Source organism: Somniosus microcephalus, chromosome 10, assembly GCF_052327205.1.
Source record: "Somniosus microcephalus isolate GS21.2 chromosome 10, FLI_Smic_1.0, whole genome shotgun sequence".
NCBI lineage: Eukaryota > Metazoa > Chordata > Chondrichthyes > Squaliformes > Somniosidae > Somniosus > Somniosus microcephalus.
In genome coordinates, this window is record NC_140996.1 from 186826283 (window position 1) to 186853619 (window position 27337).

At 43.4% G+C, this 27337-nt stretch overlaps 2 protein-coding genes across 2 annotated transcripts in view; both read right to left on the reverse strand.

Moving 5' to 3' along the window:
• Positions 1 to 365: 365 nt before the first annotated feature.
• On the reverse strand, positions 366 to 17420 carry LOC147111931 (NEDD4-binding protein 2-like 1). Its single transcript, XM_085999335.1, has 5 exons — positions 16974 to 17420; positions 6010 to 6137; positions 5801 to 5889; positions 4533 to 4609; positions 366 to 1458 (listed from the first exon to the last, which is right to left on the reverse strand). The coding sequence occupies exons 1-5, from the start codon at positions 17129 to 17131 to the stop codon at positions 1344 to 1346; spliced, it is 567 nt and encodes a 188-aa protein (XP_085855461.1). The 5' UTR covers positions 17132 to 17420; the 3' UTR covers positions 366 to 1343.
• Positions 17421 to 19230: 1810 nt separating this feature from the next.
• Positions 19231 to 27337, reverse strand: part of LOC147111932 (uncharacterized) — a 50607-nt gene continuing 42500 nt past the window's right edge. The window contains exon 8 of the mRNA XM_085998302.1: positions 19231 to 21136. The gene's annotated coding sequence lies outside the window, so the exon portion shown is untranslated. The remainder of the gene's footprint in view (positions 21137 to 27337) is intronic.

Sequence of the window (27337 nt, forward strand, 5' to 3'; positions counted from 1 at the left end):
TGCGCGTGCGCTAAATCCTGAAGTTATGGTCGGTTTCGGCGGGGTAATGACGGCGCACGCTTACAGTTTGCCGTCATTACCCACCGCAAAATCAGGGCCTCCGCTGTGAATTTTGTACAAAGTTAGCCAAAATGTAGTTGTCTGGCAAATCAAGGAACAGCAGATTTGAAATTAGGTTTTCAAAGAATTCTTTGCAAGTCTGGTTTCATATTGGCATTAACCCCACGCCAGAGGTGTGCATCTTCACATTTGCACAAGACTGAAGTTCTGCACGTGTATCTGGACTCCATACCCAATGCTCTTTAGAATGAACTTGACAGTGTGAAAATGGATATTCATATACTTAGTGTCCAGCGAGACATGTCAAAAGTAACAAAGTATTTTATTCTTACAAATTTTGGTTCCAATCTGCATTCATAATATAAAACTTATTTACATATTGATTAAAAAAATACAAATGTAAAAAAATTTAATTAATTACTCAAGACCATGAAGCAGTTGGTCTGTCATAAAAATCCAACTGGTTCACTACTGTCCTTTACGGAAGGAAACCTGCCGTCCTTGCCCCATCTGGGCGTATATGTGAATTCCAGTCCCACACTGACGTGGTTAGCTTTAACTGCCCTCGGGCTTAGCAGTTCACTCAGTTGTATTAAACTGCAGCAGTTCAAGAAGATGCACCACCACCTTCTTGGGGCAACTAGACACGGGCAATAAATGCCAGCAATGCCCGCATCCTGAGAATGCATTAAAAATAATTGTAGACAACAGATATTAAATTACACATCTGCAATTGGAAGTATAACATTGTTATACAGATTCTACAATTTAAACCAGCACTAAAAATGCAATTAAAAGACAAAATTTAAAAAAATGCATTTTACCATTACCCTGTACAAATCCTCAGTGTAACATCTGATCTATAAATGCTGATGGAAAAACCTGCAGGAAATTTTACAGCACAGAGGCTTGTTGCAGTAGTTTCTGGTCCGTAGCCTGTGACCATCTTAAAAAAGTTTATCAAATTGTATTTGGCAAAATTACTATGGAATAAAATCTGTTTGTCACACTTGTCATCTTACTTTGTGAGTAAAGACCTGAAGTAGTACAGTCCTCTGCTTTCTTTGCTGAAATGGCCTTCCCTTAAGTTAAAAAAAAATTACTTTAAAACTAATTTGTCTGATTCTGTTTAAAATTTGAATTTGTTGGATCTATCAATCTTGGCAGGTAGTCCTGGATTTGTGCAACTAGTATTAGATTTTCCATGTACTGAGTTTGTACAAACTCTTCCCTGGCATAGCTCCTGTTCCTCTTCCGAATGCAACCTGTTGGCAACTTTGGCATCAGTTACTCTGGGCTCCCCTTTCTGCTCGCAGCACTTTGTCAATTGTGATATTCCTCTCATACCGTTCCTTCATTCGTTCAATTGTTTCTCTTGGAACACAATGAGTATTTATTCTGCACACATTCAAAAAAAAATTATAAAATTAAACTATCCTTTATAAACATAATTAAAGAGTACTGTATTTTATAACTGTTATATGACAAAGTTATCTTAATATTCAGATGATATCAAAAACCACAAGTGTCAACTTGGCTCAACGGAAGTACACTCACCTCTGCGTTCAAGCCCACGTCCAGGATGAGCATATAATCTAGTCTCTACACCTTATGCAGTACCAAGGGAGTGCTGTTTTGTCACAGGTGCCATCTTTCAGATAAGATGTTAAATGGGTACAGTATCCTAGTGGTCATGATACTGGACTAGCAACCAGTTTGACAGTTGAAATCCCACCATAACAAATTGTGAAACTGAATTCAATAAATTTGGTAATGATCATCAACACTGCCAGATTGTCATAAAAATCCAACTAGTTCATTAATGATTGGTTCACTAATGTCCTTCAAGGAGGGAGCCTAGCATCCTCTATCTGTGACTACCCTATACGTAACTCCACTCCCAAACTACAAGAATTGACTCTTAAAGCAACTAGGGATGGGCAATAAATACTGCCAGGTGGACATAAAAGATCCAATGGAAGGAGATCAAGGGACTTCTCTCAGTGTCCAGATCAGCATTTATCCCTCAATTGGCATCAGCAAAACAGATTAACTTGTCATTTACCTCATTGCTGTTATGAAACTACTGCATTTGAATCCATAACAGGGAAACTTAAACAATTTATAAACCCAGATACATAAATATATGTGTATTTTTGTATTCAACGTAATAATTTACCTGAAATATTTGTGTGTTCACAACGTAGTGGTAGGAAATCTGGTTAAAAGAGTTCTCCAATTAATTGAAAATTAGGAGAGAATGGAGGTTGACAACAGGACGCTTATCATTAAGTGAAGATCAATTGCTGATTGCCATTATTCATGGATGGACTGGGGGCTGGCACTTGGTTGTGAAAGGTGTAGTATCTGTATTATGCCAGACACTCTCAAATATTTTATAGTAGATAGAAAAATATCAGTACAATACATTTAAAAATAATGGGTCCAAAATTCAAATCAGGCCCTGGGCAGAAACCTGGTGGAACTATTAAATGGTGGCCAGAAAATGGAGAGGAATCCGTTTGCACCAGAATTTCCACCCCATATTTTGCAGTTAGCCATTTTCTAGTGGTGGTGGGGAAAGATGCCACAGGCTAAACCCTGGCTAGGATTGATTACCCACAGACAGTGATCTCCATTGGTCTGGATGGCTGTTTTCACTGGCCCCTTCTCAGGCCTCCTCTGGAGTGGCATGGCGCCACTGCAGCGTTTCAGCTGGTGGTTCTGAGTAGGCACCACTAAAATTCCGTTAAACGAGCAGGCCTAAGAATGCTGACTGAAGGACACCGACTCCATCCCAAATTGCACGGACAGGGCCTTTAGCAGGGTCAGGTTGGGCACATTGTGCTATTAAAGATGTACCACTAATGGATCTTGGGATGAAGTCCGTGACCTTTGGAGTCGGCTGTCTTAGGCCTGCTCTGTTAACGGAATTTTGACCCCAATATTACGAAATCCTGAAACTTAACAACGACTTAAAAAAAACTGTTCCTCTGGAAAAACTAATGGCAGAATGACTAATGCAGAACACAAAACTGTTAGACCTACTTCATAGTATTTGGAATAATTTGCCAGGCAAGCAGAGATACAAATTTTGAGGCTAAATATGATTGGATGGTATGAAGGGATAACTGGAGCACTAGAACTATGAGCTTTAATGGACTGAAAGATTTTTTCTTGACCCCCAACTAGTGCAAACATATAGTTAGCATCCATATTTACATTAACACCTAACTCTACCTCTTCCACAAACTTCGATTCCAGAACTGCGGGTCCTGATTTCATTAACCATCCTAGTTGCTCGCTCAACATTCTATTCAACCCTGACATTGTGTTCATCACCAGGACCATCTTTTTCGACCTCCAGAAAATCGCCCACTTAATCCCCAGCACACCCCCTCCACTTGTATTAAGCTTTATATTAAAATTCCTATTTTTGTAATTCTAATACAAGGGCAGATACATTGCTAGATCTGGTTATGAGTAACGAAATAGATGAGGTAGATAAGCTAAATATGGGTGAGCACCTTCGGAGTAGTAACCACGATATAAGGTATAAGATCCAACCAGAAAAGGAAAACGTCAGTATCAAATTCTGGAACACCTGATTGGATTAGGGCAGATTTTAGAAAGGTGAAGAGTGAGCTAGCTGAGGTGCAGTGGAAGAAGAAATTGACACACAGGACTGTAAAGCCACAGTGGGATTTTATTTTTAAGAAATTGCAGCAATACAGATTACGTATATTCAATTAATAAAAGGAAACTACTAGTAGTTTCAGGATGCCACAGATAAATAAAGAGGTTAGAAACCAATTAAGAAGAGGGGCTCTAAGGACAATAAGTACACAGACTCACCTAGGATGTTGCCTGGTATGAGAAAATACAAAGATAGACTTTAAAAATTGGGGCTTTCTTCATTAGAACAGATTACAAGATGATATTATAGAAGTGCTTAAAATTATGAATGAAAGGGTCACGACAGTTAGAAGCAGACTGGTTTCAGCAGTTCAGAAGTCTAGAACGAGAGACTATAGATTCAAGATTAAATGTAGAGGTTTAGAAAAAGAGCAAGATAAACTTCTTTGCAGAGGGTTGTGAGGCTGTGGAATTCACTTCCAGGGTTAGTGGTTGAGGCAGAAACTATGGCAATATTCAAGATTTGATTGGATAAGTAGATGAAGGATAACGGGATAAAGGCATATGGGAACAAAAAATAAACGTGATTAGGGACTATTTGCTCATAAGGAGGGTAAACACTGAAACGGACTGGTTGGGCCAAATGACCTGTTACCATTTTTTAACTTCTATGTATTTCTATATGTAGAACATAGGTTCGAGGTTCTGTGAAAGGTAACTTTAACTATGCTTATCTTCAGCTCTTCCCCCTTTCAGTTATAAAATCTACTAGAGATTGCACTATTTTCACAACACAAATGCCATTCTCACACATGAAACGATTAAAAGATTTAAACCTGGTTAGTTTTCTAATGTCAAATTTCCAGGGAGTATCTGGTTCTCTGAACTTCACTTCATAACCGTTCTCTTGTGCCTGTTGATGACAAAACATTAATCACGACTTTAAAATCTAGAGAGCTAATCTAATCCTTCATTTTAGCAGTATTTCCATCTAAGATCCAAGACTCTTTGCCTAGTCATCCCTTGGAAAATTTATGAAAATCAATTTGAACAAAGTACATAAATTTATTGTAATTTCAGACTTTTTTTTGGCCTTTTGTAACAAGATATTTCTAACACATACAATACACATACCTGTCAGTGAAATACCATCAGGCAATAACAGGTAAAGCAAACAAAGAAATCTGTAGTACATTCTTGGACCACTGCCTTCATGGTCTGAATACAGTTCTAGAAGAAAATCATGGTCGTCTTAAGGATTGACCAGTTAAGATTTTTTAATTACAGGGGAGCTGCATCTAGGAATAACTATAGGAACATGTGTGATCTATTTTTGTTTTGCCTCTCTGCAGTTATACACTTCTGTTTCATCAAATTTTATTCTCTTGAAAGTGGTTTATATGCATTTTTAAATTTATGCTTCTCAAAGCACTGCCTTAATCCATTATGCTAAATTCCTTAATACAGGTTGAGCGCCCAAAATCCAAAGTTCAGGAATCAGGAATGTTCCACAATCCGGGACGATTGGTGGCAGGGTCGTCCGGAATCCATAAAACGTTCCGGAATCCGGACACCCTGTTTCCGCCGCCAGCCGGGCCCAGGCATTTCCGGACTCGGAACATATTTCTGATGTCCGAAGTCCAGAAACGCCCGAGCCCAGGTTGCAATATTTCCAGACTTCGGACATCAGAAACACGTTCCAAAGTCTGGAAAAACCCGAAAACCAGCTCAGCCTCGGCCCCGAGGTTGCCGGATTCGGGACGCTCAACCTGTATTACATTTTTAAAACACAAATGACAACTAGCAGTTAAAAAATGAGCTGTAGTGATGTGTAACAATTAAATAATTGAGCACAGCACTGGCATCTCCCTGAACACAAATATAATGTAGAAGTAAAAAGAAAATCAGACTTCCACAAACGAGGATAAAAATGGTTTTAACAAATACAGAAAAAAGGAAACCAGAATGAAAAGCTTGTCACAGAATTCTGCAAATCAAGAACAGCAAACCTGATATTTTAAAAATTGTTTCAAATAACCTAGTTAGATAATGCATCAATCAATATTACATATTGTAAGACATTAGTTGAAAATCTAGATCATACCATATTCACATATGGTTTCATTTCCCATGCTTGAATGTTGGTATTGTCTATAATAATTGGAGATTTCCCTTGTCTCATGGCTGATTTGGCTGGAAGTAGATGCATTATATAAATGTATTAGGTGTAATATAGTAAATTTAAAGTTTTTCATGTAAATTAAATGTAATTAAAAAAAAGTCAGAAATCCAAAGACGAATTTCAGTATTCACCTCTTTCATGGTTCCATTCATGCGCTTCATCAAGTAAGTACTTCTCAAATAAATAGGAGCCATCTTGTCTGATGAAATAATCATCTGTACTCAATATCACTGCACCACGAAACTGACATTTTAGATTTCTGATTGAATAAGGGGGGTAAATGAGAAATTAGAAGAATCCACTTTGCAAATCCTCTTACTACATTGATTTGTGGCATTAGACAGACTAAAGCGTATGATTGCTCTACACAAATAAATCACTAGGAAAATAATTTTTTGAGGAAATTGGCTACTTCCATCACCCTGAGAACTGATTCTGAATCCACCAGACCTCTGAGAATGAAAGTCTTTCTTCTGGTCCCCATATGTGGTCAGTCTTTCCCCTCACCTGGTTCAGTCTGGGGAGGTGCCTGCCCCTGCACAATGGCCTCAGGACTTTGGTGAACGGATGGGAAACCACATTTTTCACGTTGCTTAAATGGTAGGTGGTTCACCAAACCTGATGATCAGGTAATACCTCATGCATAAAATCAGGAATTTCACAGCCACATAGATCACAAGGTGGTGTTTCAGAAAGTGTTGTAATTATAATAAGATGGGCCACAAAACAATATTATGCTAAACAAACACAAATAAAGTTATGCTAAACCTGTATCGAACCTTGGTTAGACCACACTTGGAGTACTGCGTACAGTTCTGGTCGCTATATTATAATATAAGGATATAGAGGCACTGGAGAGGGTACAGAGAAGATTTACAAGGATGACTGAAACATATAAGATTCTGAAGGGGCTTGACAGGGTAGATGCAGAGAGGTTGTTTCCCCTCGTGGGGGAATCTAGAACTAGGGGGCATAAGTTCAGAATAAGGGGGCACCCTTTTAAATTGGAAATGAGGAGGAATTTCTTCTCTCAGAGGGTCGTGAATCTTTGGAATTCTCTTCCCTAAAGAGCTGTGGAAGCTGGGTCATTGAATATATTTAAGGTGGAGATAGACAGATTTTTGAAAGGTATGGGAGTCAAGGGTTATGGGGAGCGGGCAGGGAAGTGGAGTTGAGGCCAAGATCAGATCAGCCATGATCTTATTGAATGGCGGAGCAGGCTCGAGGGGCCAAATGGCCTACTCCTGCACCTACATCTTATGTTCTTATGATACCAGAAATGCAAGGGTATACATATCAGGAAAGGATGAACAGGCTGGGTCTCTTTTCTCTTGAAAGAAGGCTGAGGGGTGACCTAATAGAGATCTTCAAAATTATGAAAAATTTTGATAGTGGATACAGAGGGAATGTTTCCACTTGTGGGGAAGAGCATAACTAGAGGCCATCAATACAAGATAGTCACCAAGAAATCCAATAGGGAATTCAGAAGAAACTTCTTTACCTAAAGAGTGGTGAGAATGTGGAACTCGCTACCACAGGGAGTGGTTGAAGCGAATAGTATGGATGCATTTAAGGGGAGGCTAGACAAGCATATGAGGGAGAAGGGAATAGAGGGTTATGCTGATAGAGTTAGATGAGGAAAGACGGGAGGAGGCTCGTGTGGAGCATAAACGCTGGCATGGACTGGTTGGGCCGAATGGTCTGCTTCTGTGCCCAATATATCCTATGTAATCCTATGTAAGTGAATTTTGGTCCAAGAGGAAGTCTGAGTTGTTGTTACATCTACAACCACTTGTACTGATGCCTCGTTGGTATGATTTTGCTTTCCGGCAGTTACACAACTCTAAATAACTGCACATGTTATTTACAGGCTATTGACTATCTAAATTGTTTCCCAATGATACATCTTACAGCAATGTCAGTACAACCCTACCTCTCATTCATCTGTCCAAAATGGACAACGTCGCATTACTTCGGCAAAAAGTACATCCATTGCCCCAAAATGTAAGTACTCTTCCTCTACAGACTGACCATTTCACACTGGAGGCACAAGTACTAAAGTCAGACTACACCCTGATGCATGCAAGTCTTCTGTTTGCTGATCAGTAAAGGTGATTGTCCAAATATATTTCACCATATTCGGCGTAATTGGTATTGCTGCACAGTATACACAGGTCCCACAGTGCCACTCTGTCTTCCCAACTGCATCCAGACTCCTTCTTGGACCAACACAGTGGCTTTGTGCCTTATTATAATTATAACACCTTATAAATCACCACTTTGTGATCCATGTGGCTGTGAAATCCCTGGCTTATGTAAGAGGTGTCAGCTGTTCATCTGGTTTGGTGACCCAGCCACTAGTTAAGCAGTGTGAGAAACCTTGCTTGCCGTCCATTCACCAAAGCCCTGAGGCTACATAATGCTCAGCCATCTGATTTAGGATTGCAGTTACCTGATCTAGCAATCATACCCATAAATTATCTGGAATAACTTTCAGAAAATGGTCCATTATTGACTCATACAATTCACTAAAAGTTGTTATATTCTTTCCCTCTAATTACAGATTTCAAATGTCTTTCATTTCAACTGTCAATTCTATACAATTGTGGCCATGAACATCAAGTAACGTTTATACCTGTATGGTTCTGGCACAAGGTCAAAAGCAACAAGAGCTGTTTAGAATCATCAAATCTTACAGCACAGAAGGGGGCCATTCAAGCCATCGTGCCTGTGCTGGCTCTTTGAAAGAGTTGTCCAATTTAGTCTCACACCCCAGCACTTTCCCCATAACCCTGCAAATTAGTCCTCTTCAAGTACACGTCCAATTGCTTTCTGAAAGTTCCTATGGAATCTGATTCCACCATCTTTTCAGGTAGTGCCCTCCAGATCACAACAACCCTCTGTGTGGAAAAAATGTCTCATTTCCCCTCTAGTGCTTTTGGCAATTATTTTAAATCTATGACCTCTGGTTAACGACGCATATGCCAGAGGAAACAGTTTCTCCCTACTTGCTCCATTAAAACCCCTCATAATTTTGAATACCTCTATTAGGTCTCCCATTAACCTGCTTTAGGGGGAACAATCCCAGCTTCTCCAATCTCTCCACATAATTGAAGTCCCTCATCCCTGGTATCATCCTAGTAAACCTCCTCTGTAGCCCATCCAAGGCTTTGACATCTTTCCTAAAGTGTGGTGCTCAGAATTGTACACAATACTCCAGCTGAGGCCCAACCAGTGATTTGCATAGATTTAGCATGACTTCCTTGTATTTGCATTCAATGCCCCTATTTACAAAGCCAAGTATCCCATATGCTTTCTTAACCACCTTATCAATTTGCCCTGCCACCTTCAAAGATTTGTGAATAAGCCCCCCAGCTCTTGCATCTTCCTCAAAACAGTACTATTTAAATGATATTGTCTTTCCATATTGTTCCTCCAAAAGTGCATCATTTCACACTTATCTGCATTAAATTGCATCTGCCATGTGTCTGCCCATTTCACCAGTCTGTCTATATCCTCCTGAAGTCTGCTATTATCCTGCTCACTACTTACTACGTTGCTAAGTTTTGTATCATCCGCAAACTTTGAAATTGTACTCCCTATCCCCAAATCCAGGTCATTTATATAAAACAAGAAAAGCAGTGGCCTTAATACCGACCCCTGGGGGACCCCACTGCATACTTCTCTCCAGTCAGAAAAACATCCATTCATCACCACTCTCTGCCTCCTGTCCCTTAGCCAGTTACGTACCCAAGGTCCCAGTGTCCCTTTAATACCCTGTTTTCTGAATAAATCTGTAATGAGGTACTTTATCAAAGTCCATATATACATCTACTGCACTACCTTCATTGACCCTCTGTTACTTCATCAAAGAACTCAATCAGGTTAGTCAGACACGATTTGCCTTTAACAAATCCGTGCTGACTGTCCCTCATTAACCCTTCTGTCAGCCTTTTCACCCACATTTCTTTGCCCCATCTATGATAGGTTGCTAACATTTCAGAAGCTTTTCAGAATCTATCCATGTTGTTCCCTTCCTTACAATTTTGAATAATGCTAGATTTGATGAAGTTATTATATATTGATAATGAGCTGAATTTACTGCACCCTCACTTGGCAGTTCTTGCTCTGCCCATGTTAACTGATGTTGTTGCTACTACTTTGTTGCTACTACTTTTCTTCTGCCTTTTGGTGGTACTGTCTTCCTTGTTAGTTCGCCTCCAGTCTGCACTGCTCCATTTTTGGCTCCAATGCCAGATTACCAAATTCTCCCTCACAGTGGAGCTTCTCCCTCTAAAATCCTCTGCCAAAATGTTAGCCAATTCTATCCTTACATGTCAGGTTGGCTCAGTGTAGCATCCTCACCTCTGAGTCAGTCATAGCTTCATGACTCACTTCAGGACTTGAGCACCTAGGTTGCCACTTCAGTGCAGTACCAACGAAGTGCTGCATTGTTGGCGGTGCTGTATTTCTGTTGAGATATTAAAATGAAACCCTGTTTAAAAAAAAAAACCTGCAAATGCAGGGGTTCTGAAATAAAAACAGAAAATGCTGAAAACACGTCTGCCATTACCATAAACAGGCCAACCAGACTCCACTATAAGTGCATTCTGACAACGGGACTAATCTGAAACATCAACACACCACCCCTCATCCCCAGCACCCACTGGTGTAAAAGCTAAAGTCTGAAATTACTAATGTCAGTGCTCAGATCAAAGTCCGGAGAAAGAGGAGGTGGTGTTGTATTGAGCACTTCACAGAATGGGGCTTTTAAATTGATTATTTGGTGGGACGGGAATTTTAAAATTAATTTATTCATGCATTTGGAGACGACTGTGGAGTACCTCTGGCTGGAAAACACCTTAATACGAATTCTGCACGTTAATCACAGTCCTGAAATAGATGCAAAATTTGGGTGTCTGTTTTCTTCACTCTCAAGGAGCTTGAATGTGTAAGCTGCGTGTTGTATTACCAACCTTATCCTCTGCCACCCACAATCTCATCCTTTCCCATATATCCTTCATCCTCATCACCCCTAATCAGTTAGATATAAACTCTCAATCACACCCCTATGAAAATCTAAATTTACTCTCGCTTTCAATCTGTGTGGAATCTATCTGCTAAATCTGAGTCCATCTTTCTCACTATCTGAGTCCATCTCTATGTTTAATCTTAAACACAGCGCTTTTCTTTCTCAACGACTTGCACTTATATAGCACCTTTAACATAGAAAAACTTCCCAAGGTGCTTCCAGAAGCGTAATCAGACAAAAATGGACACTGAGACAAAGAAGGAGATATTAAGAACGGGTACCAAAACCTTGTTCAAAGAGGTGGGCTTTAAGGAGGGCCTTACAGGAGGAGAGGGCTGTGGACCTTAAAGGAGGAGTGTGATGTGGAGGGCTTTAGGGCAGGAATTCCAGAGTATGGGGCCGAGACCGCTAAAGACACAGCTACCAATAATGGGGAAAGGGAAAGGGGATGAACAAAAGGCCAGAGTGAGAGGAACGGAGAGTTCAAGCTGGAGGCTACAGAGATAGGCAAGGCCATGAAGGGGTTTAAACACAATGAAAATTTTAAATTTGAGGCATTGGGAGACAGAGATATAATGTAGGTCAGCAAGGACAGGGGTGATGGAGGACTGGGGCTTAGTGCGAGATACAATATGGGCAGCAGAGTTTTGGATGAGCTGAAGTTTATGGAGGATGGAGAATATGAGGCTGACCAAGAGATCATGGTCGACTTCGGATGTGACAAAGGCATGGATGAGGGTTCAGCATGTTGCATAGGCCCTGTGGCTAACCAGAATGATGTGAACATAAATTAATGTGTATGTCACAAACCTTGTACTGTTGTGTAACACTGTAAATTCTTCCTGTCTTGACATACTACCATTTTGCTATAATAGAAAATTACTGTAGACCAGTGAGTCAGAAGGTTGTGGGTTCAAGTCCCACGCCAAAGACTTGAGCACAAAAATCTAGGCTGACACTCCAACGCTGTACTGAGGGATTGCTGCAATGTCGGCGGTGCCATCTTTCGGATGAGACGTTAAACTGAGGCCCTGTCTACTCCCTCAAGTGGACACAAAAGATCCCATGGCAGCTCAATATTCCGGGGTATAGAATCTTCAGGCGAGACAGAGGGGGGTGTAAAAGGGGAGGGGGTGTTGCAATATTAATTAAGGAATCAATTACTGCTGTAAGGAGGGATGATATATTAGCGGGTTCCTCTAATGAGGCCATATGGGTAGAACTTAAAAACAAAAAGGGGGCAAGCACTTTGCTGGGAGTGTACTATAGGCCCCCGAACAGTCAGGGGGAGATAAGGGAACAGATATGTAGGCAAATCTCAGAGAAGTGCGAAAATAATAGGGTAATAATAGTGGGGGATTTCAACTTCCCCAATATTAATTGGGATAGTCAGAGTGTGAAAGGCTTAGAGGGTGCAGAATTCTTAAAGTGCACCCAGGAGAGCTTTTTGAGCCAACAGGTAGAAAGTCCTACAAGAGAGGGGGCGGTACTGGACCTAATTCTAGGGAATGTAGCCGGGCAAGTGGTGGAAGTGTCAGTAGGAGAGCATTTTGGCGACAGTGACCATAATTCGGTGAGATTTAAGGTGGTCATGGAAAAAGACAAAGACGGCCCGGAAATAAAGGTTCTAAATTGGGGAAAGGCCGATTTTAATATGATAAGGCAGGATCTGGCCAAAGTGGACTGGGAGCAGCTACTTATAGGAAAATCCACATCAAAGCAGTGGGAGACTTTCAGAAGGGAAATAGAGAGAGTACAACGCCAACATGTTCCTGTAAAGGTCAAGGGTGGGACCAACAAGCAAAGGGAACCTTGGATGACAAGGGATATACAAAAATGCATTAGGAAAAAAAGGGGGGCTTTTGGCAGTTACAAAAGACTAAAGACGGAGGAAGCCCTAGAGGAGTATAAAAAGTGCAGGGGCATACTTAAAAAAGAAATTAGGAGGGCGAGGAGGGGCCATGAAATAACACTGGCGAGCAAAATAAAGGAAAATCCTAAGATGTTTTATAAGTATATTAAGGGCAAGAGGATAACCAGGGAAAGGGTAGGGCCCATTCGGGACCAAAGTGGCAATCTGTGTGTAGAGCCAGATGATGTAGGCGGGGTTTTAAATGAATTTTTTGCATCTGTGTTCACTATGGAGAAAGACGATGTAGACATAGAAATCGGGCAAGGGGACTGTGACATACTTGAACATATTAGCATCGAGAGGGAGGAGGTACTAGCGGTTTTAGCAGGCCAAAAAGTGGATAAATCCCCAGGCCCGGACGAGATGTATCCCAGGCTGTTGTGTGAGGCAAAGGAGATTGCAGGGGCTCTGACACAAATTTTCAGAACCTCTCTGGCCACAGGGGATGTACCAGAGGACTGGAGAACAGCTAACGTAGTACCATTATTCAAGAAGGGTAGCAGGGATAAACCAGGGAATTACAGGCCAGTGAGCCTAACATCTGTGGTAGGGAAATTATTGGAAAAAATTCTGAGGGACAAAATTAGTCTCCACTTGGAAAGGCAAGGATTAATCGGGGATAGTCAGCATGGCTTTGTCAAGGGTAAATCATGTCTGACCGATCTGATTGAATTTTTCGAGGGGGTGACTTGGTGTGTGGATGAGGGAAATGCTGTGGATGTGGTTTACATGGATTTCAGTAAAGCTTTTGACAAAGTCCCGCATAGGAGACTGGTCAAGAAGGTAAGAGCCCATGGGATCCAGGGTGCCTTGGCGCGTTGGATCCTAAACTGGCTGAGTGGCAGGAGGCAGAGGGTGATGGTCGAAGGTTGCTTTTGTGACTGGAAGCCTGTGTCCAGTGGGGTACCTCAGGGATCGGTGCTGGGACCCTTGCTGTTTGTGATCTACATAAATGATTTGGATGAGAATGTAAAAGGTATGATCAGTAAGTTTGCAGATGACACGAAAATTGGTGGGGTGGTAAATTGCGAGGAGGAAAGCCTCAGGCTACAGGACGATATAAACGGGTTGGTCAGATGGGCAGAAAAGTGGCAAATGGAATTTAACCCTGAAAAGTGCGAGGTGATGCATTTTGGACGGACAAATAAGGCAAGGGAATAAACAATGAGTGGTAGGACCCTAGGAAGTACAGAGGGTCAGAGGGACCTTGGTGTACATGTACATAGATCCCTGAAGGCAGCGGAACAGGTAGATAAGGTGGTTAAAAAGGCATATGGGATACTTATATTCTATGCCTCGGCTAATGAAGGCAAGAGCAGGGAGGTTATGATGGAGCTGTACAAAACGCTGGTGAGGCCACAGCTGGAGTACTGTGTGCAGTTCTGGTCGCCTCACTATAGGAAGGATGTGATTGCTTTGGAGAGGGTGCAGAGAAGATTCACCAGGATGTTACCTGGGATGGAGCGCCTCAGCTATGAAGAAAGACTAAACAGGCTGGGGTTGTTTTCCTTGGAGCAAAGAAGGCTGAGGGGGGACCTGATTGAGGTGCACAAAATGATGAGGGGCATAGATAGGGTAGATAAAGAGGAACTTTTCCCCTTAGTAGGGGGGTCAATAACAAGGGGGCATAGATTCAAGGTAAGGGGCAGGAGGTTTGGAGGGGATTTGAGGAAGAACTTTTTCACCCAGAGGGTGGTTGGAATCTGGAACTCACTGCCTGAAAGGGTGGTAGAGGCAGGAACCCTCATAACATTCAAGAAGCATTTGGATGAGCACTTGAAATGCCATTGCATACAAGCCTATGGACCAAATGCTGGAAAATGGGATTAGACTGGACAGGGATTGATGGTCGGCGCAGACACGATGGGCCGAAGGGCCTCTTTCTGTGCTGTATAACTCTATGACTCTATGACTATTTCGAAGAAGAGCAGGGGAGTTATCCCCGGTGTCCTAGCCAATATTTATCCCTCAATCAACATCACTAAAACAGATTATCTGGGCTAAAAGCAAACAATGCTGGAAATACCCAGCAGGTCAGGCAGCATCTGTAGAGAGAAACAGAGTTAATGATTCAGGTCAATGACCTTTTGTCAGAACTGGAAAAACTTGAGATATAACAGGTTGTAAACAAGTTCAGGGAAAGGGGTGAGGGGAGGAAAGAACAAAAGAGAGGTCTGTGATAGTGTGGAACCAATGACAAAAGGTATGATTGTACAAGGCAAAAGGAGATGGTAATGGAACAAGAAACAAAAGATGGGTCTAGAAGAGTTGTTAATGAGAATAGCAGAATCATTAACAGCTGCCGTCTGAAAAAATGGGGGCAAAGGTTATGATCTGAAATTGTTGAACTCAATATTAAGTCCAGAAGGCTGTAAAGTGCATAATCGAAAGATGAGGTGCTGTTCCTCGAGCTTACATTGAGCTTCACTGGAACAATGTAGGTGGCTGAAAATGGAGAGGTGAGAGTGGAGCAGATAATTAAAGTGACAGGCGACTGGAAGCTCGGGGTCACGCTTGCGGATTGAATGGAGGTGTTCCGCAAGGTGGTCACCCAATCTGCATTTGATCTCCCCAATGTAGAGGAGACTGTATCGTGAGCAGCGAATATAGTATACTAAATTGAAAGTACAACAAGTAAATCGCTGTTTCACCTGGAAGGAATGTTTGGGGTCTTGGAAGGGAGAAGGTAAAAGGGCAGGTGTTGCGTCTCTTGCTCTTGCATGGGAAGGTGCCGCGGGAAAAGGAGGTTATCTGGTCATTATCACATTGCTGTTTATGGGAGCTTGCTGTGTGCAAATTGGCTGCCGTGTTTCCTACATTGCAACAGAGGCTACATTTCAGAAGTATTTCATTGGCTGTAAAACGCTTTGGGACGTCCTTAGGTCGTGAAAGGAGCTAGATAAATGCAAGTCTTTCTTTTCTTTTTTCTTTTCAACCCTCCAAAAACGTTGTGTTCCTTCAATTCCGTTGTCTTGTGCACCCCCGATTTCCTTCGCCCTTCCATTGGCAGTCATGCTTCAATGTCTAAACCCTAAGCTCTGGAATTCCCTCTCTATCCTTTAAGACGCTCCTTAAAACCTAGCTTTGTCCAAGCTTTTGGTTACTTGTTCTAATATCTCCTTATGTGGCTTGGTCAAATTTCATCTGATAAAACATCCCAGGGTGCTTCACAGGAATGTTATTATGTTAAAGGCGCTATGCAAATGTGAGTTGTTGGTGTGCCTCGCAGAACAGACCTAGAATCTGAGGAGCTTCTGACCACAATACTTCAGTTCTCCAGGTCAAAGTAATAATGCTTAGTCTATAAGTACTGCAAATATTTTCAAATTTAACCTGTGATCATGTTTATTTCTGGAGTCTGAAGTCACTGATAACACAAACAAGAACCAGTGTAACCAGCAAGTGGCAGATGGGCTGAAGCAGGAGCAGAGGTGGGCAATATTGGAGGTGGAAGTAGACATCTTTGGGATGCACAAGTATACTGTATACTCTGTCTCGTGTACGAAGACCTCCAGCAATGGGAGTTTAAGTTAGATCTAATTACTGTATAATTTTTCATTAAAAAATTGTACACCGTTAAAAGTTTGTTTTATAAATCTTTATATCACATCACAGCCCATGTGACAACATCAGCATTTATTTCTCTGGTGACTTTTTCCTAATCATTTTTCTCCAAATTCTGCGCAGTGCAGCGGCCACCAGGAAAATAAAAGCTATGCATTTATATAGCGACTTTCACGACCACCGGACATCTCAAAGTGCTTTACAGCCAATAAAGTACTTTTGGAGCGTAGTCAGCCAATTTGCGCACTGCAAGCTCCCACAAACAGCAATATAATTACCAGATAATCTGTTATGTTGATTGAGGGATAAATATTGGTCAGGACACGGGGATAACTCCCCTGCTCTTCTGGAGGTGGGACTTGAGCCCACAACCTTCTGACTCAGAGGCGAGGGTGCCACCCACTGAGCCACAGCTGACACTAATGGTCATTATTTCCAAAATGACGAATGTTGACGCTCATTCCCTTGCGTGAACTTAACGGCTGGGTCAATTGAACAACCTTGCGGATTATTATTTTTTAAATGGTCGGAATAGCAGCAGCGGCGGCATCGCGAAGATCGGAGTCGGCAGCAGTTTGAAAACAAACCTGGCTAAAGTGGACTTCCCTGATCCTGGCAGTCCTCTCAGTAAATAAAGGCGTTTTCTTTTCTGAAAGTGGCCTCGGTGAGGTTTGGCGGGACGCTGGCGACCGGAGTGCTGCAGGCTCAGGTTCTGAAAGGACTGCGACAAAAATTCCGCCGACATATCGCCGAACGCCCCCCAAGCTGTGGTCTATCGCACCGAGCGCTTCACGGGCGTTTAGACACGGAATTAAAAATCCACGTTAGGAAATGACGCAAGTTTGTTGTCACATGAGAAGTGGGGTTTTTGCCAGGGGAAAAAACAAATTCGCTGGTTGGATGTTGTGATCTTAAGATGCTGCCAGCTTCCTGTTGCCTCTCTCCTGACTAAGCCGAAACACAACAGGCAGGGAGAGGTGTGGTCAAACCGCTATCAACAAGAGAGTTATTACAGGTTATAAACCCATTTGAACATATGGAGCCAGCTTCACTATTTAAGGAAATAACAACAGAAAATGCTGGAAAAACTAAGCAGACTAGGCAACATCCGTGGAGAGAGAAATAGAGTCAACGTTTCAGGTCGAAACCCTTCCTCAGGACTTTCCAGCATCTGCAGAATGTTGCTATCACTTCACTATTTAAGAATTGTTTTCCCCCCCTTTATCTTATGACCTGGAATGCACTGCCTGAAAAGGTGGTGAAAGCAGATTCCGTAGTAATCTTCAAAAAGGGAATTGGATAATTACCTGAAGTGGAAAAATGTACAGGGCTATGGGGAAGAGGCAGGGGAGTGGGACTAATTGGATAGCTCTTTCAAGAGCCTGCACAGGTGCAATGGGCTGAATGGTCCCCTTCCGTGCTGTATCATTCTATGATCTGTCCCTTCTGTTCTTGTGCATTGTGTACTTTAAATCAGTGCAAAATCAATACAATTGTTAAAATCAAGTGGGCAACAATATAAAAAAGTGGTTGGAATTACTATAACAAAGATGTAGTGGTGGCATTGCGTAGATCGGACAAGTCAGGAGTTTAAAAACAAACCTGGCTAAAATGGGTTTCCCTGATCGTGGAAGTCCTCTCAGTAAATAAAACAGTTTTCTTTTCGGAAAATGGCCTCTATGTTGTGGATTTTAAAATCTGAAGAAGACTTGACCTACATTGCATTCATGCTGGTAAATTTATTGCAATTGATTAAGACTTTGACAGAGCATTTAATCAACAACTTGCATTTATATACTGCCTTTAACATCAAAAAATGTCACAGGGTATTTCACAGAGACATAAGGAAAGAGATGCTGCAAAAATAGATGGATAGATTAGGAGGGGATCACCAAAAGCTTGGTCAAAGAGATGGGCTTTGGAAGGGAGGTAGAGAAGCAGAGGGCTTTATGAATTCCAGTGAGTGGGACCTCGGCAGCTAAAACCACAGTTACCAGTTTCCAATAGGGGAGTGGGAGGTTGCATCACTATTTCTGCTTTGACAATTCAGTTGAGATCACAGGTTGCAAGTTACATTGCAGATTGTAAATAAGGGCAATTAGAGATAGGCAATAAATGCTGGCTTTGCCAGTGATGCCCACATCCAGTGAATGAATTTTTAAAAAATGTAACCCTGGTGGTGTCGAACTTCTTATCCGGCAATTAATTCTAGAGCCTTGCTGGTCCTACTTTAACACTGCCAGTGAAAGTTGGCAATGTTTATTTTGTAGCTGTAACTTGCCACATGTAAAGTGAGACTGATGTTTAAAAAATGTCAATGTTTAGTATTTAAAATTACAAGTTATTATTAGGGATGCCAACTGCCCCCAGTATCTTACCCAAGTGACCATTTTTTATGTGACTCAAGTAGAAGAACTAGAGAGTGACTGTCTGGATATGCAATTGAGCATAGATAACATGCAATACTTAGAAATGTGCAACTTCAGTGTTAACTCCCAGTGTTAGTTCCCTCCAGCACTGTTGAAATATTATTTTACTGGAAGTTAATGCTCAGCTCATCATTAAAGTCAGAAGTTGCTGTACTCCACATCAGTTAATCAATGTGCATCATTCTGGACCCACGAGGATGGGAACTGGGGATCATTCATCGTCAGCCAGCCCAATATGCTGGCCATTGGAATTCATAGTTAATTTGAATTTTTTACACTGCCAATTGGAAGGGAAATCTCTCAAATATTATTTGTGAACCTTTCTTGAAGTATTTAAACTACTGTGTGAATAAGTTACTTTGTGGAGAAATGCAGAACATGCCACTCATACCTGCATACTTATAGACAAAACAGCCCAAATATACACACACTGGACAATTATGCTCTCCAGTGAACTTTTATTTCACAGTGAATGTAAAATACAACACTTGATCGATTGCACATATGATAATACCTGGCCAGAGTGTTACAAGGCAGTAATTCCATGTAGCTCTTCTGATTACATTCAAGAAAACCACAATAATTTAGTCATCAAAAGCTATCTTGAATTCTCTACAGTGCATTTTTAAGGCAACACTTTCTAATTTTCTAAATCTGCCAGATGTTCTGAGTTTAGTGTCTTGTATCAAATACCAATGGAGATTTGAAACATGAAGGTATAGGCACATCCACAAAGCCCTATCAAATTGGAGGAAGCGCGTGAAATACAATTCCAACTCCTTTCTCTTCCCCCTTTTCTTAGAAACTTATTTTGCATATTCAACTTCATTTTTACTGAGAGTTATTTTTTAAATTGCACAATTGTTAAATTAGAATGAAGGAAAAGACAGTTCTATTTCTGTTAGGCTTGAGATTATAAAAAATGTAGAAAATACCTTATGTGCTGTTGTTTTAAAAGGTAGCTGATTCATTTCCCAGTGATTATATTTGGCGTTTAAAAAAATGCGTAAGTGGAATCATACCAGATACCAGCTGAAATTCAAACTAACAAGTTTTCTCAAGTTTAGGCTTCTGTTTTCTCCTCCTTTTATCCTCTCTAATGACTAACCAAGAGCACTGCAAGACAAACTACTACCAGGCTTCCACCAATGCTGTTCTTGATCAGGCCACTGGGAGATACTCCAAAGTAACCCAGAACAACATGCTTCAACATTTTCCCTCAATTCCTGTAGGGAACGTGCCTGACCTTTACTGAGTTCCTCCCCTTCAATGACACGTCAAATATCAGGAGCTTGGCATGAGGCGAGCTACAGGCATAAATCTACATGCAATTTTAAGGGAAAAGTATCAACTCCAATATAAGTAAATACAAGTGGCACTCCAACCATCAGTGTCAAACTGGGCTACTATATGGTACAAGAAACTCTCTTTTAACCAGCACCTAAATATCTGGAAATCTCTCTTAACCGGCAAAATTCAGGAGTAGGTTCAGGTAAGTTTTACTATATATTAGTGGCCGTGTAACTGGGGTTCCTTGATCTGTGGCCGTGTAACCGGGGTTCCTGCACCTGTGGCCGTGCAACCGGGGTTCCTGCACCTGTGGCCGTGCAACCGGGGTTCCTGGATCTGTGGCCGTGTAACCGGGGCTCTTGCACCTGTGGCCGTGTACAGGGCTCTTGTACCTTAGTAAAGTATACCTCTCTTTAATCCGGACTTTTTGATCAACCGGCAGCCGGTCCCGGATAAAAAAAAGTTTCCTGTATATGAAATGGGTCATACAAGGTAAAACAGAAATTATATATTTACCAGAAATAAAATGGCATCAAACATCCTCTCAAAAACTAAGACAATATATTTTGCACTTGATACATCCAACTTCTGAAACTGCATATTTGACAACTTCAAATTCTGTGTACTGAATTGTGGTTGTGCAGGTACATAAGTCATCAAAATATGGGATTAGGTATTTTGATTGCTGTTTTGGACAATTTTATCGAATGCTTTCTCATTCTGCGTTTTTTTTCCTCACAAAGTCTTCTAGTTATGATTATTTCTGTGAAACTACACAGCCACAACAGTTACAAAACATTGAAGCTTTACAATTCAAAATTAGCATACATTGTGAGAATAAATGCATGCATGATTATATCCTGTTTATCACTAAAACATTGCATACAAAACAGAGTGAGAACAGAATACTACAGATGGAAAGTTATCAATTCTGTAATAAATACTTCTTGGAAGTCCAATTAGTCCTCTTCATTCTACAACATTTTTATTCCACTCTATTATTTTAAGACCAGCCTTGATGAATCCAAAACCTGTAATTGAAGTTATAGTCAATATTAGCCTTCACATTCTGGGAGTAAAAATATTCAGAGCAAAATAATTCTAATTTTTAACAGTCCAAAAGAACAATTTATCATACTGCACTGGCGGTAATAATACACTAAGAAAACATTTTTCCTAAACAGTAATCCTTTAAAAAAAAATCTAAAACTGTTTACAGCACAGGAAGAACAGAGCCTTCTGATGTCAAACCTACACTATGCCTTGCCTGCAGTCTTTCAATTGATCGTGCACGTGACGATGCATGCATTGTCCTTAATAATTCAATAGTTTTATTAACCATTTTACCATGTTCCCTACTTAATGTTAAAATTCTGAATTTGTTCCAAATAAAATACTGTACAAGTAACCTAGTAGTGCAGTATATGTTTTCAATTAAAGTAGTGTGGCGGAGCCACCAAGGGTCTCAGAACAATTGGTAATAATCCCTTTAACTACAGTGTAGTGCAACCGCGGACTGCACCTTTAAACTGTACTGTATTGTGTTTTCCTGCACTCCACGTGATGACGTCATGACGTCGATCACGTGACCACCAGTGGCGCGAAGAACGCGATGACGTCATCTTCCAGTAGTCGTCGAGTGCCCAGCAAGCTGTATAGACCTGTGTACCTTTTCTCCTGTAGTTTCCGTTAACTTCGTTGTTCATTAAAACCTGTTGATTTGATTCATCGAGTTGAATACCTTATTCAGATAGGAACCTCCGTTCCTACATTGGTGACCCCGATCTCGTCGGACAACTTTCGTCGAGGATGAACACGAACGCCGTCGCCCTTAAACTGCCGCAGTTCTGGGAACAGCAGCCAGCAGCATGGTTTTTCCAGGCAGAAGCACAGTTCGCTCTCCGGGAGGTCACAGCGGATGCGACCCGTTATTACGTGGTTGCCGCTCTCAACAGTGCCACGGCCTCGCGGGTCGTCAGCATCCTTGGAAGCCCACCGGAGGAGGGCAAGTACGAAGCACTTAAAGCCCGTTTGCTACAGGTATTTGATCTTAATCAGTCGGAGCGGGCACGCAAACTTATTTCCATGCCCGGCCTCGGGGACTCAAAACCGTCAGGGCTGATGAGTCAAATGCTCACGCTGTTGGGTGCGGAACCCCAATGCTTTTTATTCCGTGAGCATTTCCTCTGCCAGCTACCCGAACCGGTGCAGGCGGCCTTGGCCAACACTGCCATCACAGACGGTGCTGAACTCGCTGCAGAGGCAGACAAGATATTTACTGTTATTCAGCAATGTTGTGCAGCCACGACGCGCTTTTCCCCCACACGAGCGAAGCCCAGCCCTCCCCCAGCAGGATGGTGTGCGTACCACGCCCGTTTTGGCGCCAAAGCTCGATGCTGCCGGCCTCCTTGCAGTTTCCCTCAAGAAAAAAAAACTCCAACAAACCCGCGTCCTACCGGATGGACGACAAGGTCTAGAAGGCACAGCAAGTTAGCTATGGCGGCGGGCTCAGCGGGCAAACTCATTTACGTTACGGGCCGGCGATTCCTGTGCGACACTGGTTCCCAGTGCAGCATCCTCCCTGCTTCAAAGCTGGACCTACTATCCGGCGGCCAGGGGCCTTCCCTCGTGGCAGTAAATGGCGCTGCCATGCGTACGTTCGGGAAACAGACGGTAAACTTAACCTTCGCCGGTCAGCGTTTTGTCTGCGACTTCATTACAGCTAAGGTCTCAGGCCATCCTGGGTGCCGATTTTTTCTGTGCAAACGGTCTGCTGGTCGACGTCCAACACTGCCGACTCATTCATGCGTCCACTTTCCACGCGGTGCCCTGCCACCGCAGCACCGCCGGTGTCCTGGTCGGTGGCCTGTGCGGTTCCATCACAAGACGGGTTTACGCGCCTGCTCGGCGAATTCCCGGAGCTCACCAGGCCTACTTTTTCGGCTGCAAGCACACGGCACGGGGTGGAGCACCATATCTCCACGGCCGGAGCACCCGTTTACACGCGGGCGCGGCGATTAGAAGCCGGCAAGCTGGCAGCCGCAAAGGCTGAGTTCCAGACCATGGAGCACCTTGGCATCATCCGGCATTCGGACAGCCCTTGGTCCTCCCCACTGCATATAGTACCCAAACCAGGTGGCGGATGGCGACCGTGCGGGGATTACAGATGCTTAAACGACGCCACGACACCGGACAGGTATCCTATTCCCCACATCCAAGATTTTTCGGCACATCTGGCTGGCAACGCTATATTTTCTAAAGTGGATCTCGTTCGTGGATATCATCAAGTTCTGGTGCACCCTCCAGACGTCCCCAAAACGGCAGTCATCACTCCGTTCGGCCTTTTCGAGTTCCTCCGCATGCCATTCGGTCTAAAAAACGCAGCGCAAGCATTCCAGCGGTTGATGGACTCTGTCTTACGGGACCTGCCCTTCATTTTTGTATATTTGGACGACATTCTAATAGCCAGCAAGGATACGATGGCTCACATGGCCCATTTACGTACACTTTTTGCCCGACTCAGCCAACACGGCCTTATTGTCAATCCGGCTAAATGCACATTTGGAGTATCCAGCATTGATTTCCTGGGACACAGGATTACCCCAGAAGGCACCGTCCCGCTAGCCACCAAGGTAGAGGCAGTTACCGCATTCCCGCGGCCTCACACGGTCAAACCCTTACAAGAGTTCTTGGGGATGGTAAATTTTTATCATCGTTTTGTCCCCAAGGCGGCCCGGTTAATGGAACCTTTGTACGAAGCACTAAAAGGAAAGTCGGGCAAGGATGTTCTCGCTTGGACACCGCAAATGGACCAGGCATTCCGCGATGCTAGCACACCCACTCCCGGGCGCGACTGTTGCCCTCACTACGGACGCCTCCGACTACGCCATCGGAGCGGTTCAAGAGCAGTGGGTCGATGGGGGTTGGCAGCCGTTAGCCTTTTTCAGCCGCCAACTGCGCAAGAACGAGCGAAAGTATAGCACTTTTGACAGAGTTGCTAGCCCTGTTTTTGGCCATCCGGCATTTCCGTTTCCTGCTAGAAGGCTGTCCGTTCACTGCATTCGTGGACCACAAGCCGCTCACCTTTGCCATGGCCAAAACGGCAGAACCTTGGTCAGCTCGGCAGCAGCGCCACCTCACGTTTATATCCGAATTCACAACGGATTTGCGGCACGTGTCAGGCAAGGATAATCTCGTGGCAGATTGCCTTTCCCGGGTTCCAGTCCAGGCAGTCCACCTGGGTATCGATTTCGTCAGACTGGCAGAGGATCAACTGGCAGACCCAGAGGTACAAGCGTTTAGGACCACGCCTTCCAGTTGGAAGGTTGCAGACATGCCGTTTCAAGCGGCAGGAACCACGCTCTTGTGCGACACATCCATGGGAGTGCCCCGGCCCATTGTGCCGGTCGAATGGCGCAAGAAGGTATTCCAGGCAATCCACGGGTTATCTCACCTGGGAATGCGAGCTTCTCAACGGCTACTGTCCCGCAAATTCGTTTGGAAAGGCATGCATTTGGACGTCCGGGACTGGACAAACAATTGCGTCGATTGCCAAAAATCCAAAGTCAACCGTCACGTCAAGGCTCCGGTGGCCGACTTCCCGGTGCCTGAGCGCCGTTTCGACCACGTTCGCGTGGATTTAGTAGGTCCCCTTCCCGGGTCGCGTGGATTCACACACCTCCTGACGGTGGTAGACTGGACCACCAGGTGGCCAGAGGCGATTCCCTTGGCCGCTACCACCACAGCAGACGTCGCCAGGGCATTTCTTTCGTCGTGGGTGGCTCGGTTCGGGGTGCCATCGGACATCTCCTCGGACCGCGGTCCGCAATTCACATCAGAGCTGTGGAACGCAGTGGCACAAGGCCTGGGAACCAAGCTGCACTGTACCACCGCGTACCATCCGCAGGCGAATGGCCTGTGCGAAAGGTTCCATCGGTCTCTCAAAGCATCCCTCCGTGCCAGCTTGAGGGGACCCAACTGGGTGGACAGGCTCCCATGGGTGTTGCTAGGCCTCCGGACAGCACCAAAGGAGGATCTTCAGTCTTCATCGGCTGAGCTGGTTTATTGCCAGACACTCAGAGTACCAGGTGACTTTCTCCCTCCACACACCGAACCATGGTCTGCAGCTCAACAGCTCCTACTTCATCAGGAGGCGGCTAGGAATTTCCTGCCCATCCCAACCTCGCACCATGACCTGCAGAGGCCTCACGTCCCGGCAGAGCTCATGAGTTCGGACTATGTCTTTATTCGACAAGACGGTCACAGAGACCCACTCAAGCCACCGTGTACCGGACCTTTTCGTGTCATCGCACCAGGGGAAAAGTTTTTCACAGTCGAAGTTAGTGGAAAGTCTGATACCGTCTCTATCGACCGGCTCAAACCAGCCCACCTGGATCGGAGTGAGCCTGTCGTGGCTGCCCAACTGCCTCGCTGCGGCCGACCGCGGTTAGCCGCCAGACCAGCCGTGCACCAGCCCACCGTCGAACAGCTCGATTCGTCCTCTGACGCGCCTGCACCTCTGACTGCCGTTTCTGCCTCGCCCGAAACGCCGCTTCTGCTGCAATCCGGCACTGGTCCTTCCACTAATACCCCATTTCCGCTGCCTGAATTTCGTCGCCGATCAGCCAGGATCATTAAGCCTCCTACTCGGTTGACAATGTCCGTTAAAGTGGATTCTGGGGGGGCGCCTGTGGCGGAGCCACCAAGGGTCTCAGAACAATTGGTAATAATCCCTTTAACTACAGTGTAGTGCAACCACGGACTGCACCTTTAAACTGTACTGTATTGTGTTTTCCTGCACTCCACATGATGACGTCGATCACGTGACCACCAGTGGCGCGAAGAACGCGATGACATCATGACGTCATCTTCCAGTAGTCGTCGAGTGCCCAGCAAGCTGTATAGACCTGTGTACCTTTTCTCCTGTAGTTTCCCTGTTAACTTCGTTGTTCATTAAAACCTGTTGATTTGATTCGAGTCGAATACCTTATTCAGATAGGAACCTCCGTTCCTACAGTAGGATAATATAGCCATTAATTTGAAAAAATAAATAGCAACCTTGCCTGTGAATGTTCCATTGGATTTACCTATTTATGGAGAATAATGAACAGTTCCAAATGGATCATAGCAGGAATCCAATTCAATATTACATGTGTAATGTTTTAATGGTTCATGAACCACATGGTTGCACTACTATCTTGCCAGTTCGAGGTATCGTACCATATAAAGAGCGTTACCAATTTTCAGATATAGGAACCGAAGGTATATTGTATTCCCAGCTCACTAACCCCGGATTAAGCAATAGTGTTGTAGGGGCTGAAATGACGAGGACGATGATGCCTTACAAAACCTGATGACAGGGGTTTTTGCTGTTTCCATGTGATATGCAACAATGGACCTGTAGTACTATGAAGTGTTTTTTTTTTTAATTATATACAAAAACATATAGATATGGAACAAGAACAGGCTTTCAATCCACCAAAACCATTATGCACAATTTGTACTCTCGTGGACTCTGTTCATCTTAGTTAATCTATGGGGGAGGATGACAAACAATTGGTAAAAATTACCGAGAGAAGAAATTTCTCACTCAAGCCCAAATTTAAATGAAAATCACTTATCCTTCAGCCAATAATTTATCCATACCCAGAATTGCGGTAGATTTGAATTCAACAGCCTTTCACATGGAACTTTGTCAACCTTTTGTTTACATGCATAGATGAGGTCTTCCCCATTCTTGGAAACAAGCTTAATCTCTACATGAAAAGAAGAATGTTTACTTTTTTTGTGGAGGGAAGGAAGAATCACCTTGGTAATTAACTCGGAACACTGTCTTACTGCCATCTCTATCAGATGACCTTCCACCCACCCACCCCACTCTGCCACGTGTAAGGCCTTAGTTCTTAAACTAAATAAGACAATGTTAAGAGACCTCCTAAAAATAAAATGGCTAGAGCCAAGAAACAAAGGAAAATAAATGCACCATCAGATCAAAAAAAGAAACAAGGGTAGGCCAGGTGGGAGCTTTGCTTGTGGAAGGCCCGCTATATAATTCTTTGTCATTTATTCAGCTTCTACATACAAATAGAATTATATTAACTGGAGGCAAGAGCTGCACACACCTACATCTTTAGGCTGGCTCAAAGTGCTACAACACTCAAATGCTTACCTACTAAACTGCCTGGCCAAGATAAAAGTTCTTAGGGAAAGCATACAAACTGCTCCAGGTATCT

Excerpts from the sequence above, each read along its gene's own strand:
- LOC147111931 (XM_085999335.1), bottom strand. The coding sequence starts at position 17,131 with ATGTCGGCGGAATTTTTGTCGCAGTCCTTTCAGAACCTGAGCCTGCAG. Across the intron at positions 5,890-6,009 it reads TGAATGGAACCATGAAAGAG|CCAAATCAGCCATGAGACAA; the intron begins GTGAATACTGAA and ends ATCTACTTCCAG. Across the intron at positions 4,610-5,800 it reads TGAAACCATATGTGAATATG|GCACAAGAGAACGGTTATGA; the intron begins GTATGATCTAGA and ends TGTCATCAACAG.